The following is a 21,399-nucleotide window of genomic DNA, read 5'->3' on the forward strand; positions in this document are numbered from 1 at the left end:
ATATACAAGCACAATGCGCGTGAATTCTATTGCAAAAAATTGTAAATGCAGGAACAAAAAGTCTCATACCCACTCTGGTAACTTATAAACAATCTACTGCACTTTTTGTCGAGTATAAATGTAGATTCTAAATGTGTGTAACATTTATAATACCAAGGTCTACTATAAGCTGAGAGCTATTCTTGCCAACTTGCTGTCCAATGTATTTTCGAAACCATGGGTTGATACAAGCAAATATCATGCGAATAACACTCGTGCGGATTAATACATCATGGGACCTCCTTTGCCAGTACCAAAATATGAGAATAGGTTTTTCACCTTTTATCTGGCAACAAAACAGGTGTTAGGTTGTTAAAACACCAACCTGAAACCTTTTACAAGGAATCATGTCTGCATTAACCACAATACTTGTGGTCAAAATGCAAACAAAAACATACTCTGATAATATATGCATTGTCTTTAAAAATGATTGGTCAACACCAGAGACAGCTTTCTTTTGAGCCTCGTCTCAAACGGTGTTAGACCAGAGGACGCCAAAAGGCGTACAGCCCAAAGACAATGCACTATCAGAGTAATGAGAGCTCAAAATGCAAACCAAAAAAAAGGGGAAAAACTTATTCTCATATTTTGGACTGGCAAAGGAGGTCCCATGAAGTAGATGCTCACCCCGAGCTCTCATTACTCTCATAGTGGCATTGTCTTTGTGCTGTATGCCTTTTGGCGTCATCTGGTCTAACACCGTTTCAGACGAGGCTCAAAAGAAAGCTGTCTCTGGTGTGGACCAATCAGTTTCAAAGAAAATGCATATATTATCAGAGTATGGGTTTTTTGCATTTTGACCACAAGTATTGTGGTTAATGCAGACATGATTCCTTGTAAAAGGTTTCAGGTTGGTGTTTTAACAACTTAACACCTGTTTTGTTGCCAGATAAAAGGGGAAAACGTATTCTCATATTTTGTATTAATACTATTCAGTAAGTGGTAATCTTGATTTGAAGCTTTCGTGACTGCAGGAATCCATACTCTTTGGTTCTTTCGGTAAAATCACGTAGGTAGAAATAAAATAAAACAAATCATGACGTTTCCATCGCAACACAAGCAATCATCACACAAGCAATCCTCCTTGTGTTGCGATCGAAACGTCGTGATTTATTTAATTTAATTGTATCTCTACCTACGTGACTTTACCGAAAGAACCAAAGGGTAAGTGATAATCGTTTTCAACAATATAACCGATTACAAATCACACGGAGGCACCGGTGAAATAATTATTGCAAGTGACACAAGCACAGAGCGTGGTCACGTAGCAACCTGTAGCAGTCGGCTCTGCCCGTGTCCACAGAGCCGCGCCTTGTTGGATTTAATTGCTCCGTCGTCGCAATGCATGGCCAAAAGGAGTCTCTGTCATTCAAGACAGATGATATGGGGCACATTAGTTGCCAGCTCGAGATTGCATTTAACTACAGTATTCTGTTACCGTATAAACAGCACGTTGAATGATTTAACTGCAGCATGTACACACTACCTTGTATGAATACCCTATTGTTTCTGTAAAACGGTATTCAACCCACTCGGGCATCCAAAGGTAAATTATGCCCGAGATTATGGTTTATTCAGTCAGAAAGCTAATATGTTGGTATTACTCGGAGTGAACAATTTGATGATATTGCATTGTCAGTGGTGCACAAGAACAAATAACACAACCTCAATAGATTCGTAATAAAATGCCTTAAAAGGAAATGTGTATATAATACGTGGCGTTTGGAGCAATTTGCCAATATCCCTTCTCCATACGGAATTTACCCGAAGTTAATATATTTGTTGATACTGCTTCACGTGGTCTGTAACTACACAAACGTATTATGTATTACTTAATGCAACAAAGCTTGCTACCCAGCTGAAGCTCACACACATTCCCCAAGGGATTTCATCCCTAACAATTAATGTCCCTAAAAGTTAGCCGAAACATTTTCACTCTGCATAATTGTGACAGTGCTGTGAACACACTAACCAGTTGTGCACCACATAGCGAGTTCTCCGTTCGGCCAGACCATCAATATACGTGGAGCGAGAATGAGCTGAGCTCCGGCCACAAGGAGTCAAGAGCCAATGGAGAGCGCTTTCTCAAATCTCTGCTTTGATGACCAAAGCTCCGAGAGGGGTAGATGAATACTTAATACATGCAAAGGAATCTTGAGGTTCATCATTAATACATGTGTTGAGACATCAAGAGAGTTTCCTGCAGAAATCCAGTCTCTGCTATTTTGCATAAAAGCAGTGAAATGTTCACCATTCCATAATCAGGCTTCTTTTGTTGCTGGTAAAACCTGGATTGCAACATCTCATAAATCAGGCCCAGTTTAGTACCAGCATTATCCCCACTCGTGCCATAGCATTCAGGGATCGAACTGCACCATCAATGCTGAACCAGCACGTTTGATTGAGGACGCCCGGCGTGTATATTCGATCTTAGAGGAGCCCACACAAACCAGAAGATAAGACCACTCATACCCCATTGCAATGGGACCTAGCATGCAACAAGTGCCAATGCAGTGTTAAGGCACATGTGTTCTCCACAAGTAATACACTTAAGCACGTAAAAGTCAGTTCTGCGTTGCACAATGCCAATATGCATCAAATGTAATCAAAGTAATGCATGAACCAGCATGCATACCACATGTACCAACAACGACACGTCACGCATCACGTGAACCAGAAGACATGATTCGCACGTCGCATAAATAGGCTCAAAAGTACCACATAAATCAGCACACGTAATGCATACATCAGGAAAAGAGCAAACGTGATCCACATAAAATGACCCAGCACACAATCCATGCAAGACATGATCCAACAGCATGCACCCGCATTTCGCCTTAGATCACGCACGCCCGGCCGCCTTTGTCTCTCGTACTGACATTGACCACAGTACATCAGGTGGAGACTAATTGATGTCCGAGTCAACCTAGGCGAGGTCCAAGCCAGGCTCACAATCCGCCTCTCTGCTATCGCTCCGAGCCGTGGGTCGGACTCGAACCCTCGAACCGCGGAACCACAGCGGGCGCGACACACACGGGGCTCGTACCAAAAGGGAGGAGCAGCAGCAGCTTGACACGGAGTCGCGCTTCTCGGCGTCTGTCGCGACAGGGAGCGCGACCACTGCCCGCCAGAGTCGCGACACGTCTCGCCGTGCCCGCTCGCCCGCCCGCCCGCCGGGAGCGCCACACCAGCCGTCTCCCAGTATCCCAGCGGAGCGCGTTCGCCACACAGGGTCCCAGTCGATAAAGACGCGAATCGGGGACTCTGTTCGCGACGTGATCGCGACGCCGGCTGGCGGGGTCTCGACAGGAAGGGCCGCCCCGGGTCGCGACCTCCTCCTCCTCGACGACGACGTCGTGCGCAGACGCGGTCGCTAGGCTACGGGGTCAAGCACAGGGCCGGGGGTCCGCGGCGAACAAGACGAGGACCCCTCGCGCGCGCGCGTGTGCGCGTGCGTTGTTGTTGTTGGTTGTTCACCGCAGACCCTGAGCTCGCCAGACACATGGGCCCCCCAGTGGCCCACGTGCTCATGGCCCTGTAGAGTCGCCCTCGTTCAATCGGGGCTAGCCGGCTCCCCTGTCACCCTCGTTCACTCGGGGCTAGCCGCGTGGCCAGGGCTCTGAGTGTGTCTGCTTAACGACTTTAACGATCGTGCTGTGCAGTTTTTGGTTGTCCCGATAAATTCGATAAAACGCCTCCTCGTTCGAGACCCAAACGTGGCCGCACGCCTCCGCCCGGCGTTGACATTCCTCGTCATGCGAAGACCCCGGTCCCACCGGAACGTCGGACAGGCCGATGAGCAAACTCCTCCTTCGTAGCCCCGAACTTGAAGACAAACAGGGCCGCAGTGGTGGCGCAATCGCGGCCACGCGACTCGAAGCACGGCCCGGTGAGCGCCGCGCTCCTTCGTCGGATGAGGAAATCGCGAAACGAGGACGAACTCCCTCGCGAAGCCCTCCTCGACGTGCCCCACGGGACTCGACGTTTCGCAGCGAGCTCTCGGACACATTGCTCCGTCGTGCCATTGAACAAGAACGGGAGCTGCTGCGTGATACGCGTGGCTCCACCTCGGGGTTAGTGCTGCTTATCGCAGTCTCCCAGGCGCCGCCCTCTGCACGGGATACCGCCCTGCTTCCTGATACCCCTGCTGCCACAGCCGCCGGCTGCTGCTGTCGACCCTGCTGCTGCCCCTGCTGCGGCCCCTGCTGCGGCCTCTGCTGCCCCTGCTGCCTCTGCTGCCCCCGTCCCATCCGCGATGTGGCTCCTCGGTGGCCCCGGCACGGCGCTGCTGGCCGCGGCCGCGACGCTGACGGTGTTGGCCGTCGCGTGGAGAGCGGCGAGGAGGAGGCGCGGCCCTCCGGGACAGGTGAACTCGCACACAGCAGTGGATACAGCACACACAGTACAACAGATAGAGCACACACAGTACAACAGATAGAGTACAGATAGAGCACACACAGTACAACACAGCAGTGGATAGAGCACACACAGTACAGCAGGTAGAGCACACACAGTACAACAGTGGATAGAGCACACAACGATACCACAGCACGTGTCCACTCAGTGTTTAAAACTCAGATAACGCAGCATTGAAGATGTAACAAAGCAGATGGCAACATAGCATATCCCATCTAACACAAAGCAGATACCACATACATCACGGCAGACACCAGAGTGTACCACACGCCGCAAAGTCGATGGCATGCTGCAAGTAGCTGCCACAGCACATACCACGTAGCAGACAGACACAGCAGATACCATATTCACACAGCAGATACTGTGCAACAGAATACATTCCACGAATTAGACGCCACGTACCAGTAGCACACACGAGTTACCGCATACTAGATGCTCTAGCACATATACCATTTAAAAGACACCACACAACAAAGACCGGGCACGTGGGGAGAAGTTGCATGTTGACGCGTCCCAGTTGGGCCTATGGAGCGACCAGGTCGTGGCTTGAGAGCCCACGTGGGAGGCCCATGCGGCCAGATGCCTAGAGCCTGCCAAGGGAATTCCACTGATCACGTGACATGATGCATGGCCAGCAACACCTCGACACATCCATCAACACCGCGGCTCTCGACACTGCACGGCAGGCTCCGGGCCTGCCCCCTTGCAGTTTAACAACAACACAAACCACGTACATCTTTACACATAACTGCACGCAAAGATAATAAGTAATTTAAGAAAAATATGACAGGGAAACGGGTCACCGTGGAATGTCTTGGTGGCAACAAAATGCACAACAGTCAAACTGTTGTGTTAAAGATGAACTAATTGGATACAAAGGGATATAGACGCAGTTTATTCCGTCACCTATGTCGAGTCACAATGTAATGTGTGTTTGTCATCTGCTGTACACTTGCTGTGGCTGTGTTTGTCATCTGCTGTATACTTGCTGTGGCTGTGTTTGTCATCTGCTGTATACTTGCTGTGTTTGTGTACAAGTGGCTCTGCGTGTGATACGGCTCTCAAACTACTTTGGTCAAAGACTAAAACCACCCCAAAATGCCACTTCTTCTTTGAAAGGTCGCCGGCCCCTGCTCTAGAGGACACCGCTATGTGATGGGTGGCGTTGTGGCACGTGACGTGTATTCACAGCAGAGGTCACCAATTCCATCATCACAACCTTTTTTTTAGTACTCTTACAAGCTTATTTTTACAGCTGACCTTGGGGTTCGAGTTTGAGCTGGAGTGACCCGATTTCGAGTTGTAAGAACGTGGGGGGTTTGAGCTGGAATCGCTGGAGAGTCATGTGCAGGCTCGGGCTGGCCAGGGGGCAGTCGAGGCAAATGACCGATGGGGGGGGGAGCGGTCCATTCTGAGGGCCGGTGGGCCGGTCTGTGTGGGGAAATTGCAAATGTGACGAGAGTAAAAAGAATAATGAAACCATGTTATTGCCTCTAATGTGTACACTTCTTGCTTTTTTACACTCAGTTTGCGTTAAGTCCCCATATATTCAGCAGCCCCATAGATTCTTCTCAACCGACCATTTGTTTTTTGGACAAGCCCAAATGGGCCAATGACATTGCACGGCGATTTGGGCCGCTGTGTTTGCAAATGCCTGGGCCGATTTTTCTTGTCCCAGTCCACCATTGATCCTGTGGCTGGTATCACAAAACTCCTGACATGCGATGTTTGTCTTCTCCCCTGCTTGACACCACAAAGAGGAAACTAGTGAAGGCGTTTTTGCATTTCGGCACTGGATTGGAGGTGGTTGGTCGTGGGTTAGAGTTGCCAGATTGGAACCAATCGAGGAACAGATCAGAGCCGATCACGCACTGCACTGTAATCCACTGTTTGACGGCAATAATGCCACTTACACATCAATTTGTCATCATATGCTGTGCTCTGTGCACCCCAGCAGGATACAGAAAACCCTTCCCTCTCGCGCGGGTTTAGTGGTTGCGGTTTTGCAGTTTCCTGCCAAATTTATTGAGGTACAGTTTGCTGATCGCACCCTCCCTCTGGCTCGACCATTCGAGGTAACTGCACTGCTCGCGATGATGCTGTTGCCGCCGCAGAAGAACACGCGGCGCCCTCCTGCCTCCATCTCGTCTCCTGTGCGGCCGATCGCGGTCCCAGGCCACGCGGTGTTCCCAGCCTCCAGGGATCTGTCTTCCTGTAGAGTTTGAGTTTGAGGATCGCGGATTAGCCGTTAGCGGCAATTTACAAAGAACGTGACCCCTGCCGCGATGGACAGGTTTTTTTGCTGTATACGATACCTACCACCAGGTAGCTGTTGTAGAATCACCCTCACAAGGTGACACACGTGGTGCCAGGAGGGCGGGGGGGTGCCTGTGTTGGTGCTGGGGAGTAGAGGAAGAACCCACGTGTGTTGTCATGTCTGGTGCACACGGGGAGGGGGGTGGGGGTAGGGGGGTTGGGGTGTCAACATCAGAGGCCCTTCACCCAACGAGCTCCAGCACTTTCAGTTTTAAATAAATTGTTTTGTTCCAGACACTTGCATGGATCCAGTGGCAATGCCTCTGGCTGAGAGAACCACACGAAGGCATGCAAAGGGGATGACGTTTCTTGACGTCATTACAATGCACAGGGCGAGGCCAATGGTGAACCCCACCGCATTTGGAACTTGTCCGACCTTGGTAAAGGTGCAGCCCTAACACCATTGCTAATCGAAGGCCTCCTCTAGAGAGCCCCTCTCTACAGGGTATTTGGCCTACTCTTCCACACTAGCCAGACATCTTGAAAGAGGTGGGGGTACTCACACTTTACCCCACCACACGTGACCCGCTGACCAGCTAACTGTGGTGTAGCCATTGATACTCAGTCCAGACAAATATAGATGACCTTTAATTGGATGTTCTATTACCTTGTATTTTTAGTAACGGACAGTTCCTGTAGCACACCGCATTTTATTTACACTCGGTATAAAATAGCTGCAAGCGTTAACGCATGGTCCTTAGTTTGATTCCAGCGTGGTGAAGCATGGTCAGACAACCCCGTGTGGAGAAGCCTTTATCCACCTGTAGATTAACAAAGGGCTATAAGTTGTTATTTTTCTTAAGCACAAAATACAGTCATGGAGAATGTAGCGCACTGACCAAAAAAGTCACACTAAGCAGGGTGGCACAGTGGTAACACTTGTGCCTCAGAGTAAGTAGGGTCTGGGTTCTATTCCTGACTCGGATACATCTCTGTGTGGCAATTTGCATGTTCTCCAAGTTACCTGGTTTTCTCTGCCATAGCTATAAAAAAACACTCAGTGTAATTGGAACTGACCAAACATCACAATGCTGAATGAGTACAGGACCTACAAATTACTTAATTCGAAATTACAAAGTGCAGCATCGCCCCCTACAGCAAGAACTTGGCAGGACCCTATTGAAAAAGAGTCGTTAGACTCGGTGAGGTTTTCCTGGGTAAACGAGCGGAACAACACGGTTGATCATGTGAGCTGTGAATTTGACTGTCTCAGTGTTTTGCCCAAAACTGTCGCGTATTGGCACGCTACACTGTCTCTCTGTGAATTTCATCACTGTCGGGACAATTGGGTAAGTTCCTAGTTCCTACATACAGTGCGGTATATCATTATGGCATTGTGGATACTTTTTCGTACGATGATATCCGCAAATGTACTTCATTTTTATGCACACAATTGTGGATGATTGCCGATGATAGGAAGAATTGAGCCATGGACCCTCGTGCAGATAATAGGCGTCGTGGGTAATAGAGTTGCGACCAGAGGGGCTCTACTGTATTAGTATAGTGGTATCGTAGCCAGGGAATCGCCTGGCACTGTGTTGTCCCCAAGCAGTGCTCCTTTAAGTCAGCTGCCCGGTGCAGCGTGTTTAATTTCAACAGCAGCATAACCCGTGCTTTCATGTCACCACATCACCGGGGAATGTACCCAAGTCTCATCAGATCTCAGATGCTACGCAGGGGTGAGGGCTGGATATTGCTTGGATGAGCGATCGCCGTGCATAAGACAGCTTCCGCGTGGTACTACGTAATTGACAGCGGAGAGCAGTGCATCAAAATCCATTGTACCGCGCTCCTCTTCCACTGTGTGCTCTCCTCCCTTCGCAAACCCTCATGAGCAGCGTAATGAAGCATAGTCAGTAACCCCCATGGTTCGTATGGCTTTGGGAGGCACTAATCAGCAGTGGATCGACAATGAGGGGTGTGCCTGTAACACTATGGTCGTCCCCCAGGTGGCTAGGTATGCTACGTACTTGAGCTAAGAGCAAGCACTTAGCCAGGGCTGGGCCCCAAGTGATCGAACGAGTCTGGGTGGAGCTGCAGCAGCAGCCTCCGCTGGCGGCGGTTCCAGTGATCGTGCCTACTCCCTTCGTGCAGAGTTAGGGGCTTTGTGGGTAAATTGAGAATGTATTGAAAGAAACGTCAGTACGGAGCCGGCTTGTCAGCTCACAGCGAGCGCAGCAACTACGCTCAACAAGTCTCTTGCTTTCTAACCATGTGAGTGGGAACTCACATGGGTCGTTTTGAGGAATTTGTAAATGCTGTAACGTGGAACAAAAATGTGGATACTTGCCGGATATTCCAGCACGAGTGACATCTCCAGCTTGGCCCATTGCTTCTACTGTCTCGTGATTGCATTGTCTTGGATAAGCATGGATCTGTTGGGCTTCATTGGACAATCTTGAATGGTGGTGGATGTGTTTAAGCGTGGAGCATCCTGATTCTCACTTTAAGCTTCGTTCAAGATTTCGGATTTTATTGCCAATTCAGGTGAATAAATGTTTCAAACCTGACCTTGGATTCATGAAGCATATGATTTCATATTTGTTTTTGTCAATTATGCCCAGTGTGTTATGTATGGTTATAGTCTACATTGATTATGAGTCATTGTAAAAACTCAGCCTGTTTGTGCATTTATCATTTACCAGAGGAGATACAATTTAGATAAACATGTGTTTTCATTCCATGTTAATACGTAAATCATTATGTCTGTGTTCTCTATTTGACAGACTCAAGATGAGGACGACCAGAGCAGCAAATCACCAGAAGACAGCAAGTACAGCACTGCATCGGACCAGCGACAGGACAGCCAACCCACGCTGGACAGCAGTCCAGTAGTCCAAGCATCGTCCAGCAAAGCAGCGCTGAAGAGGAGACCACTCAACCAGGCAGGCGGGAGCCACTCCGCAGCGCAGGGCGACTTATTAACCCAACGAGCGGGTGGCAGCTTGTTAAACCAAACCGGAGAGAACAAAACATCCGTGGAACGCAGAGCAGAAAACCTCGCGGAGCCCGAGTCGAAGCCAGAATGCGGCGGTGCTGACTGGCGAAGGCAGAGAGGGTCATTTGGGGCGGAGAGCGGCGAGGAGTGGCAGTTACCGCAGAGTAAGGAAGTGCCACGGGGCGACCACACGACTCAGCAGCTGCCGGTCAGCAGAATATTGCCACCGAGATACAGCGCAGAGGAGCTGGAGAACAGCAGCACGGAGCAGCTGAAGAACAGCAGTTCTGAACAGCTGGAGAACAGCAGCTCAGAGCAGCTCAGGAACATCAGTTCTAAACCGCTGAAGAACAGCAGCTCGGAACAGCTGAAGAACAGCAGCTCGGAACAGCTGAAGAACAGCAGCTCGGAACAGCTGAAGAACAGCAGCTCAGAGCAGCTGGAGAACATCAGTTCTGAACAGCTGAAGAACAGCAGCTCGGAACAGCTGAAGAACAGCAGCTCGGAACAGCTGAAGAACAGCAGCTTGGAACAGCTGGAGAACAGCAGCTTGGAACAGCTGGAGAACAGCAGTTCTAAACAGCTGGAGAACAGCAGTTCTGAACAGCTGGAGAACAGCAGCTCGGTACAGCTGGAGAACAGAAGCTTGGAACAGCTGAAGAACATCAGTTCTGAACAGCTGGAGAACAGCAGTTCAGAACAGGTGAAGAACAGCAGCTCGGAACAGCTAGAGAACAGCAGCTCGGAACAGCTGAAGAACATCAGTTCTGAACAGCTGGAGAACAGCAGCTTGGAACAGCTGAAGAACATCAGTTCTGAACAGCTGGAGAACAGCAGTTCTGAACAGCTGAAGAACAGCAGCTCAGAACAGGTGAAGAACAGCAGCTCGGAACAGCTGGAGAACAGCAGCTTGGAACAGCTGAAGAACATCAGTTCTGAACAGCTGGAGAACAGCAGTTCTGAACAGCTGGAGAACAGCAGCTCAGAACAGGTGAAGAACAGCAGCTCGGAACAGCTGGAGAACAGCAGCTTGGAACAGCTGAAGAACATCAGTTCTGAACAGCTGGAGAACAGCAGTTCTGAACAGCTGGAGAACAGCAGCTCAGAACAGGTGAAGAACAGCAGCTCGGAACAGCTGGAGAACAGCAGCTTGGAACAGCTGAAGAACATCAGTTCTGAACAGCTGGAGAACAGCAGCTCGGAACAGCTGGAGAACAGCAGCTTGGAACAGCTGAAGAACAGCAGCTCGGAACAGCTGGAGAACAGCAGCTTGGAACAGCTGAAGAACATCAGTTCTGAACAGCTGGAGAACATCAGTTCTGAACAGCTGGAGAACAGCAGCTCAGAACAGGTGAAGAACAGCAGCTCGGAACAGCTGGAGAACATCAGTTCTGAACAGCTGGAGAACATCAGTTCTGAACAGCTGGAGAACAGCAGCTCAGAACAGGTGAAGAACAGCAGCTCGGAACAGCTGGAGAACAGCAGCTTGGAACAGCTGAAGAACATCAGTTCTGAACAGCTGGAGAACAGCAGTTCTGAACAGCTGGAGAACATCAGTTCTGAACAGCTGGAGAACATCAGTTCTGAACAGCTGGAGAACAGCAGCTCAGAACAGGTGAAGAACAGCAGCTCGGAACAGCTGGAGAACAGCAGCTTGGAACAGCTGAAGAACATCAGTTCTGAACAGCTGGAGAACAGCAGTTCTGAACAGCTGGAGAACAGCAGCTCGGAACAGCTGAAGTACTGCAGCTCGGAACAGCTGAAGAACTGCAGCACAGAGCAGTTAGAAAACAGCAGTACAGAGCAGCTGGAGAAAAGCACGGATCAGCTAGAAAACAGCAGCACGGAACAGCTTGAGCAGAGCAGCTCAGAACAGCTTGAGCAGAGCAGCTCAGAACAGCTTGAGCAGAAGAGCTCAGAACAGCTTGAGCAGAAGAGCTCAGAACAGCTTGAGCAGAGCAGCACAGAACAGTTTGAGCAGAGCAGCACAGAACAGTTTGAGAACAGCAGCACAGAACAGCTTGAGCAGAGCAGCACAGAACAGTTTGAGCAGAGCAGCACAGAACAGCTTGAGCAGAGCAGCACAGAACAGCTAGAGAACAGCAGCACGGAACAGCTAGAGCAGAGCAGCTCGGAGCAGCTTGAGCAGAGCAGCACCGAACAGCAGAGCAGCTCAGAACAGCAGAGCAGCTCAGAACAGCAGAGCAGCACGAAACATCTAGAGAACAGCAGCTCGGAACAGCTAGAGAACAGCAGCTCGGAACAGCTAGAGAACAGCAGCTCGGAACAGCTAGAGAACAGCAGCTCGGAACAGCTAGAGAACAGCAGCACAGAACAGCAGAGCAGCACGGAACAGCTTGAGCAGAGCAGCTCAGAACAGTTTGAGCAGAACAACTCAGAAAAGCTTGAGCAGAGCAGTACGGAACAGCACAGTGGCACGGAACAGCTAGAGAACAGCAGCACAGAACAGCAGAGCAGCACGGAACAGCTAGAGAACAGTGTAGAACAGTTGGCGAGCAGTGCAACAGTAATGGAGGGTCGCACAACAACAGATCCGTTAACGCAGCACAGCGGTGCGGTTGTGGAGCTTCAAGCAGAGCGGCGAGAGCAGAGCGAGACGCCACTGGACTGCACCGGGGAGCTGCTACAGGAGGGGAGGACGGAGCGCGTGGTGGATGGGCCGCAGGTCCGTACCGAGGCACAGACCGCCGAGAGCGCCGAGCCCACGGGCGACGGGGCGGCCCCGGCGCGGAAGAGCGGCACGGTGTTGGTGCTGGGTCTGGACGGAGCCGGCAAGACGAGCCTGCTGGAGGCGCTGGCGGTGCAGCCCTATGCCGGGAGCCCGGCCCCGCAGGTCAAGCCGGCGCCCACGCAGGGCACGCACACGGTGTGCGTGCACCACGCGGAGCAACACAGCACCAAGTATCTGGAGGGTACGTGCGCGTCTAGAGCTTTGAGCGGACACGCGTGCGTGTGTGTGCGCGCGTGTGCAGCGGTCGTGTAAATGGCTAGTGCGCTGCGCTACGAACCCAGCAACCCGAGTTCAATTCCCGCTCATGTTCAACATCGGTGACCAATATCTGAACCGGTTCTGGGCCTCCCCTAGGTTGACTCGGCCTTAAATGAGTACCATGTGCGATTTGTAAACAACACAAAGGCTATACAGGGGATATTTGTAATTTCTTTGGGTGCTATTGCGGATAGTAGGCTGCATAACAAACCTGGCGACTGGAGTTTGATTTTCGGCCACGAATAAACATCTGGCATATTTTCCAAACTGGTGCTGTGCCTCACTTAGGTCGACTCGGCCTTAAACGAGTGCCCAGTGCAGTGTTTAAACATCAGCGCTGGAGAGAGAGAGAGAGAGTCAGCCGGGCGTGGTGCCGGCGACGCCACCCCGACGTCGTCCTGCGCCGTGCCAACCTTCGCCGGTGTTGGCTCCACAGCGCTTGCCCCACCCGCCTGTGAAGACTCCCCTGCAGAGTTATGGGAAACTGATGTCGCAGTAATCGTCATATCGTGAAAAAATCGTGTAGTATTGTATCATGAAACATTGTCTCGTGGCAACCCGACTATCAGCTATCATAGATAGGTATCCCTATCTCAGGTGAGCAAGCCAAGCCATGGGAGGGTTCATTAACATTCTGACTGGGTGGTAGTACGTTAAACATTCGTAGAGGGCAGTGCGAAGGGAATCTGAGGTTAATTTACATAAATTATCAATCAGAATGCAATTATAAAAGCTGTATTGAGTTCATGACACTTGTTTCCATGGCATTGCACATTTCATTATTGCATGATTTCTACGTCAATTGTAGCGGTGTTGCAGTGGTTGGCGCACTGCGCTCCGTACCTGGCCACCTGCGTTTGATTGCCGGCCAGGCTTGGTGCTGGCCGCCACCACCCCCTCGTGCGCCATGCGGCCCTGAATGGGTGCACACGAGTGGCACCTTCCCAGTCTATAAAAGACCGTACGGTGGAACTTTTCATTTGGTATGGGGATTGATGGTGCAGTGATTCGCACACTATGCTACAAATCATTAATTCCCAGCCATTGGTTAATATCATTGGCAAGTTGTGTCCGAACCTGTTCTGGTCCTCCCCTAGGTTGGCTCGGCCTTCTGTTAGTATCCGGTGTGGCATGTGGGCATCGACAGTCCGAATACAAAGGTGGCCAGGCAAAGAGCTGCCCACACTACCCCGTCGAGTGCCATGCCAGCCTTAATAGGTGCTCACTAACAGGTCTTCCTGCAACAGTCCTCATGGTCGCATGCGGGATAGTTCATCTTTGTCCGTGTGTGTGTGTTTGTGTTACCATGTGACACGTGGACAGTTGGGGGAAGCGAAGACCTGCGGCCCCACTGGCAGCGCTACTTACAGGTGAGGTGTCGCCACAACACACTCGCCTCAAACCTGACAAGCGCCGACACTCGGTACTCGGAGGAAACCCAAGCGACTGCACCGGCACACTGATGTACACCTACAGACCATCGTTGTAATGAACACCGCCGTGTCCTTCAGCCGTCCGAGCAAAATCATTCCACGGTCAACACGCCTCCGTCACAACGTGCGTCTCTCCACGTGAAACAGTGCAGTGTGCCAAGCGTGTACGGTTGTGTTGTATCACATGTGAGTGAGTTTGTTGAACAGTGGCAATGTGGTCGTTACGTTTGAGAAAAATGAGAATCACGCAGCAAGCTGTTGGTGTGCGATAGCTGCACATTGCAGGTGGTGTGCATAGAGAATTGACGAGGTTGCAGCAGAGTTTGTGACATTGTGGTTACGAGCCAAGGAATGGATGGAACATGTCCGAGCTGACGTTAAGCTTTAGAGATGGAGCAGTGAAATCCGTTCACCTGTCGGATGGATTTTGCATCGCCCGATTATGAGGGACGGTGGCAACTTGGGGAGGTCTTTGTCCAGCAGTGGATTGATCATGGCTGGTAATGATGATGGTTACTTGGGGTGTAATTATGCATCGACTCATTAAGCTAAATGGGTTCTTAAATTGTGCTTTTAACAAACGATTCGTGATAATTTGTATGCCTTGTATGTCAATGGCTTGCATGACCCCACTTGCCACTGGAGGCCAATATATTCAACACAAAAGCAAATAAAATAGATTCTCGAATCAAGTTGCAACCCTGAGTCTCGACAATTCGTCAAATCGTTAAAGGCTTAGTGATTAATAACCTGCATGAACATCAATGGTGTTGACTGCTATTTGAACCTGGCCTAGGTCAGTACTGAATTAAAAGTAAGTACCGGGTGTAGCGTGTTCACATCGGCACTGGGGATACACATGGGGCCAGTCGCACATCCTTGAGTACCACGCTGGTCTCAAGAGGTGCTCACCAACAGCCTTCGCCCCAGCAGTCACCCGAGTCTGAATGTCCCTTCCTACTTCGCAGAACGTGGACGTGATGCTGTTTGTGGTGGACTGTGCGGACCACGCGCGCCTCCCGCTCGCTCGAGAGGAGCTGCAGAAACTGATGCAGGCGGGGTCCGGCCTGAACATCCCTACCATCGTCCTGGCCCACAAGCAGGTGAGTGGTGCTCGCTCGCTCGCTCGCCGTCTCACACCCGTGCCTCCCCGCCACGTGCATGAGCCACCAGCTGCGCTCCGGCCTACCGGCACCACACGCACGGTCACGGTTTGTCCCATACAGTGGAAGTCCTCTTTACAATCCTGCCTCTGATTACCCGCTCTTCTTCTTATCTGCGTTCCTGAATTGATCCGTGGACCCTCCTATTTATAATAGATTTAACCCAGACGTCAGGGCAACATCCTATTCTTGTCATAACGTACAGATGTATTGTGAGAATTAGCCAAGCTAATGGGCCCTCTCGTGTGAATGTGGGAACTCTACATATTTGGTTCCCAGAGACAGACTTTGCAGCGGTGGGCACTGGTGACTATACTGTGCTGACGAGCCCTAATTGTGACGAAACCAGTCCACAGTTCTCTGTCACTGCATCACGACTGGCAGACGATCACATTTGCTCAATTTATTTTGATGCCGACCTAAGACAAAGACCCACAATGCACTTCAGGAACTCATGATGAATTTTGCACAATGCTCAACATAACCCAGAGATCATGGTAAAGGTATGCTATTATCCGCATTTATCTGCGGTTTTGAAGAGATGTAAAATGCGCATATAAACATGGACACTAGGATCCAACCATCATTACCCCCCCCCGGCAGTATCGGCACAGTTGGAGGCGTTCACTGTTGTTTCACAAAGGCCATGTTTTTGTACGAACGTCGACGATGTTTTCACATGGCCAACGAGGAGCAACTGTTAAACATCGGTGTGAATGAACTTAAATAACTGTAATTGTGTAGCCAACTTCGTTCTACCTGACAATTGCCATTGTAAGAACTAACCCCAGTACATCACACCTACTGTACCGCACGGAGTTAGTTTGCGCATGATATTTAACAAACGCCAAGTCGAGCTTTCGCGAAGGAGCCTGTCAAACAAGTTCATCACGGCCTAACAGCTAATGCCCATCCCTAGCAGCTGGAAAATACTTGTGTTAGCCAGAACGAGAGGTCAGTCTGCTCAGAAGTGAAATAGTTTCAGATGAACGGCTACACAGGGACAACCTGCAATACCATACGGGCCTATCTGTGTGCGCACACACACAGCTCATACAGTGAGATCAATAGTGTACCTTCAAGTTGATATAACAGAACGAGCAGGAAAGCACATGCAAGCCATGCATATACAACAGTACAAACAAAACAAAAATAGCCTTGATTATAGAATCGTGACCCTGAATTAGCGACATTCTCTTCTGCGTATGTGCTATGAAGAAAGGGCCGTTGCCCCGAAACGTTGCCCATTATTTATTTGTGCTGTCCAGGCCGCACACACAACTGTGGTATTGAGCGTGGGGGTCCGTGCGGCGCCGTGAGCGTGCGTGGCCGTGTGCTTGCAGGACGTGGCGGGCGCGTGCGACGTCGCGGCTCTCTACACCGCGCTGGCCCTCGACTCGGACGAGCAACGTCAGCGGGTGGGCAGACTCTTCGTGCTGCCCACTCGCCTGCCTTCCCCCGACATCGTGGACGTCTCCCTCCTCATACAGTTCGTCTTGGAGGGAGACGTCAAGTCAACGATTCCGATGCATAGCTCCAACCCGCTTCTGTAAACGATAAAGCGGCTGAATGCTTTTGAACGCCCGTCGCAGGTCTCCGGCACCGATTATAATTGCCGCCTTTGCGGGTTGTGAAGTCCCCTGGCAAGCGCTGTCTTGTGCCTTAGCCGAGGTGACTGGGTTCCCGCGCCCTTGTGATGGGTCTGGGGGTGAAACCCGCAGCTTTGGAAGGGGCTGAGCCCCCACACCCCCCACCTTTCTGAACTTTAGCTGAACATTCGTTTGAGATTTAACACCGACCTTGTCGTGCTCCCCCTGTGTTTTTGGGTGCCATCCACACCCCCCCCCCCCCTTGTGAGAGTGCCGTGCTAGACGTGTGGGCGGCGTCGAGGTGACTACTCGCGCGAGGCGTCGGGCCCGAGTGTTGAGGCTGCGACGGAATCGTCGCCGGGCCTCCGTGCGGTGCAGCCGTTGAGGTGAAACGAGTCGGGAGACTGGCAGTGTCCTCTCTTCAAGTTACAATCCCCGTGTTTGCCCGTTCGGCGGTATTGACTGTTCATGCAATACGCACAGAGTCGCATCAGGCTGATGTCGCTAGGAGGCGCTATCGCGTCGCTTCTGAAACTCGCGCTTTGGCAAGAAGTACTGTTTTCTCATTCACAGAGCGTTGGACTTATCAGACGGCTAAGGGCGTGCACCGACCATGCATAGCAACTGGTTGTTCTTGAGTTCAGTCTTAAAGCGATATATTTTTTGAACCCAGATGTCTACGGCTTTGGTTAGAGTTCTTTATTCGCAACCTGAATACCGCAAGTTCAAACTCGGCTCAGAGTTCGCCTCGGCCCATCATCAGCCCATCGTGGTCAATAACGTGACGTCCTGTGCCAGGACACGAATGGGCGTGGTATCGTGGGGGTGACCGGCCATGGGAATGTGGAATTTCCAGTGTTAGCTCGGCGGGCGCCAACAGAGGGAGCACTTGCACGTCGGAGCAGGGAGGCAGCGGCTTTTTGTTTGTTTCCGTGCGTACGCGTTTGGTTGAAGTGCCCTGCAGGTTTCTATTGTTCCGTGTGCACGTTCCCAGATGCAGACACGATCACAGTCTGTGCGAGCGTTGGCTAATCCACTCTGTAATCCATGCCACGCCAATACATTTGCCACAAATGCAATGAATGTGTTAAGTTATGGGTCGCTGTGCTGTACTGTGTATGCTTTCGGGTCACACTTACAGTTCGGCATTGTTTCGGGTTGTTCGTTGCGGACTGTGTAATGTTACTTTGAAGGGAGGGAGATGGAGCTTTGAACCCAGTATCTCAACACCGCTCCAAGCTATGACAACGAATACACAGCGGTGTTCTACTAGCTCCATCGTGGCCCAATCCAAACCCGCGGTGAATGCATCGGCAGTAGTGGCGTGTTTATAATTCTCTTCCTAAGGTCGGTTAATAAACTGTTTTGTACGCGGACGATGTGCGGAGAGCACATTACCTTGGCACCGATGAAGAGTACATTGCCGTGCCTTCTAGACCCTGCAGCAACGTCTCACGGTGTTGAGTTTGTGTTTGTTATGATGAACAATTGTACGCCCACAGTGGCCAAATAAAATAAATGTTGACTTTCTAAAGATTGTTTGTTTCCCTCTTTAACAACAATGCATCGGTTATGCCATGGCAAGAGTTATGTCAGACCTTGCAGAGAAAGTGAACAATATCTTGACTTAAAGCTTTCATGACTGCAGGAATTCATATTCTTTGGGTCTTTCGGTAAAGTCATGTAGATAGGTTCAAAGACAATAACAAAAATAACCTAAAAAACTACGACGTTTTGATCGCAACCCAAGCATCACGTGGGTGCGAGTCGATGGAGACCAGCGCTCGACCATCGCCAGGCGGTGGAAGCCGCTGGCCTTGGGCAGCTGCTGAGTGATCGCTGGTTTATGTAAAGAAGCTTCGCTCATAAAGAGGACGCTGGCATGGATTGTTCAGATGCCGTCATTGAGGTGTGTTCACATCAACGCGGACAGGTGGCTGTGTGGTCACCCACAGCACATGGCGCGTCCACACGCAGAACCACAACCGACGCTCAATAATCACGAGTTAGTGTCGAACTCAGAACCCACTACTGATAGAAATGGGTCCCTATCTTTAAACAAATGAATTGATGATCCCGCCGCGGAGATGGAGCGATGAGATGAGTCGGTGTGGTGCAGGAGGTGCTGGACGGGAGCCAACACTGGGTTGAGTGGTGGCTACGGGGGAGGGAGGCCTTTGTCCAGCAGGTGATAGACAATGGCTGATGATGGTGATGATGTGGTTAGCAGCAGGACGAGCTCAATGTGTGCATGTGATCCAGTCGTTCCCCCCTCACTGGACTTGAGAGCGCTCTTCATCGTCAGCCTTCCGCGCGTTGCTCATCAAGGAATTATAAAGTGTGCATTGTGGGGCTGCTGCTGCTGTGCTTCGTGTCAGGGCAAGTTAGAAATCTGCCCGACAAGCAGTTACACACACACACACATTCAGTTACACACATGCAGTTACATACATTCAGTTACACACACATTCAGTTACACACATACATTCGGTTACACACATTCAGTTACACGCACATTCAGTTACACACACATTCAGTTACACACACATTCAGTTACACACACACATGCAGTTACGCACACACACATTCAGTTACACACAATCAGTTACACACATTCAGTTACACACATGCAGTTACACGGGGCATTCACATTCAGTTACACATTCAATTACACACACAGGTCATTCACATTCAGTTACGCACACATTCAGTTCCACATGCAGTTACACACACACATGCATTTACACACATGCAGTTACACACACACATGCATTTACACACATGCAGTTACACACATGCAGTTACACGGGGCATTCACATTCAGTTACACATTCAATTACACACACAGGTCATTCACATTCAGTTACACATTCAGTTACGCACACATTCAGTTCCACATGCAGTTACACACATGCAGTTACACACACACATGCATTTACACACAGGTCACTCTCGCATTCACACGAAACACCTTTGCCAAGCGCGGCACCAGGGCTGCATACGGAGTCCCGTACTTTGTGGTCCCAACGCCGCGTTGCTGATGAGACTCGCAGCCATCGGACCTCCCTGGGGCCGGCGTGGGCCCCTGCGGTCGCGGCGAGCGACACGTGACCTCGCGTGCTGTGCCTAAGGGCCGCGTGTCTCCCCCGCTACCCTTCGTCATCGTTGCCATCGGCCCTCATTAATCCGCTGCTGGATGAAGGCCTTCCCAGGCAGCCTCCATCTCTCATCACGGCTCCGCGATGCGACAATCGCCCTGGCACCCTGCACCCGAGCCGACCTCGGCACTCCTCCGTGTGCGCCGCGGACGTCGTCCCGGGCGCGTTCCTCCTCGAGTCGTCGTCTCTCGACCCGCCCGACTTCTCACGCGCACATCGAGGACCGCTTATGGGGTGCGAGGAAGCGAGTTTGGGATGTGAAGAGAGCACTGAGCATTTCCAGCGGGTGCCAGTGGCTGGCAAAGAGTTGCCTGGTGGTTGCAAGAAGCAGCGGCGACCGCCCAGGAAATTTGCAGAGCGCGGCTTTATTCCGACGCACGGGGCAGGCTCACGCATGCCTGGGTCACAGTCGCGCGCTTGGAATCCCACTGCGCTCCGAGCAATCACAATACAAAGTGCGTCGGTGCATTCGTGGATGCGTCGTCATCAACTTTCGTACGAAGCTTCACGGGGTCCGATTCCCGTCTGGTGCGCACAGATTTGTCCACTGGACTGCATTTAAAACACATAATAACGGCGCGATAGACGTATGGTGCTGTTCACAAGGAACACAAACAACTCAACAAGACGCAACAAATGTATAATAAGTGACGTTTGGGGAAATTTCCCTTCTTCAGAGCACAATGATAGATGTGCGAATTTTACACGTAGGCTTTCAGTGTTATGATTCATAATTGGTTTAATTTGAGTTAGGTAGTGGTGTAAAATGTGTGTCGTGAACCCTCCTCTACCCGACAGAGCCAACTAATGATAGTGGCACGTGATTCAAACGTGCCAAACTTGTCACTGCGCCAGCATCACCACCGGCGTCTGAAGAGTGATCTCACAACACGTGTACACCGTCTCACGCACGGCCAATTATTATTACTTGCAATACACGTGCATTGAAAAAGGGCCATTTATTTACACATCAGTCACGTGCCATGAAGAAGAAGGGCCATTGCCCGAAACGTTGACTATTCTATATTTGTACCGTATATATTTTAGGTTTGCCAACGCAAGCATCACCACAATGTGTCCACAAGTAGTTGTGTGGCTGTGTGATGTTTACCTGTCGAATGTCACGGTTCACACTGGTGGGCAGGAGTGGATGGTGACGGGGAAATGACCGCAGCTTCTCCGCAGCGATCTGATGCGGCCGTGCAGTCCAGCTGTGAGCTCAAGCGAGTCCACCATGACTTATTTAGGGTTTTTAATTGTAAAACCAAGGTGTGCACACATCCCTGAGTGTATAAACCTTACATATGCACTCACAAAATGCTGCCATACCGTGGCAG

The 21,399-nt window shown here is 50.7% G+C and overlaps 2 protein-coding genes across 2 annotated transcripts in view; one reads left to right on the plus strand and one right to left on the minus strand.

Annotated features, from left to right (window-relative positions):
- BBS9 (Bardet-Biedl syndrome 9) overlaps positions 1-4,181 on the minus strand; it is a 60,483-nt gene extending 56,302 nt beyond the window's left edge. The window contains exon 1 of the mRNA XM_078598420.1: positions 3,086-4,181. The gene's annotated coding sequence lies outside the window, so the exon portion shown is untranslated. The remainder of the gene's footprint in view (positions 1-3,085) is intronic.
- Positions 3,505-18,438, plus strand: LOC144721078 (uncharacterized). The gene is made up of 5 exons (XM_078598423.1): positions 3,505-4,405; positions 9,498-12,642; positions 14,043-14,089; positions 15,121-15,255; positions 16,659-18,438. Exons 1-5 carry the CDS (start codon positions 4,295-4,297, stop codon positions 16,866-16,868), a joined length of 3,648 nt encoding a protein of 1,215 aa, XP_078454549.1. The 5' UTR covers positions 3,505-4,294; the 3' UTR covers positions 16,869-18,438.
- The last annotated feature ends 2,961 nt before the right edge of the window (positions 18,439-21,399 follow it).

Source organism: Lampetra planeri, chromosome 10, assembly GCF_965212315.1.
Source record: "Lampetra planeri chromosome 10, kcLamPlan1.2.h2, whole genome shotgun sequence".
In the NCBI taxonomy this organism is placed as follows: domain Eukaryota; kingdom Metazoa; phylum Chordata; class Hyperoartia; order Petromyzontiformes; family Petromyzontidae; genus Lampetra; species Lampetra planeri.

What these genes read in the sequence shown, in the direction of transcription:
- LOC144721078 (XM_078598423.1), top strand. Translation starts at nt 4,295, where the DNA reads ATGTGGCTCCTCGGTGGCCCCGGCACGGCGCTGCTGGCCGCGGCCGCG. An exon ending in CAGCACCAAGTATCTGGAGG is followed by an intron (nt 12,643 to 14,042) that starts GTACGTGCGCGT and finishes ACACGTGGACAG; the next exon opens with TTGGGGGAAGCGAAGACCTG. An exon ending in ACTGGCAGCGCTACTTACAG is followed by an intron (nt 14,090 to 15,120) that starts GTGAGGTGTCGC and finishes CCTACTTCGCAG; the next exon opens with AACGTGGACGTGATGCTGTT.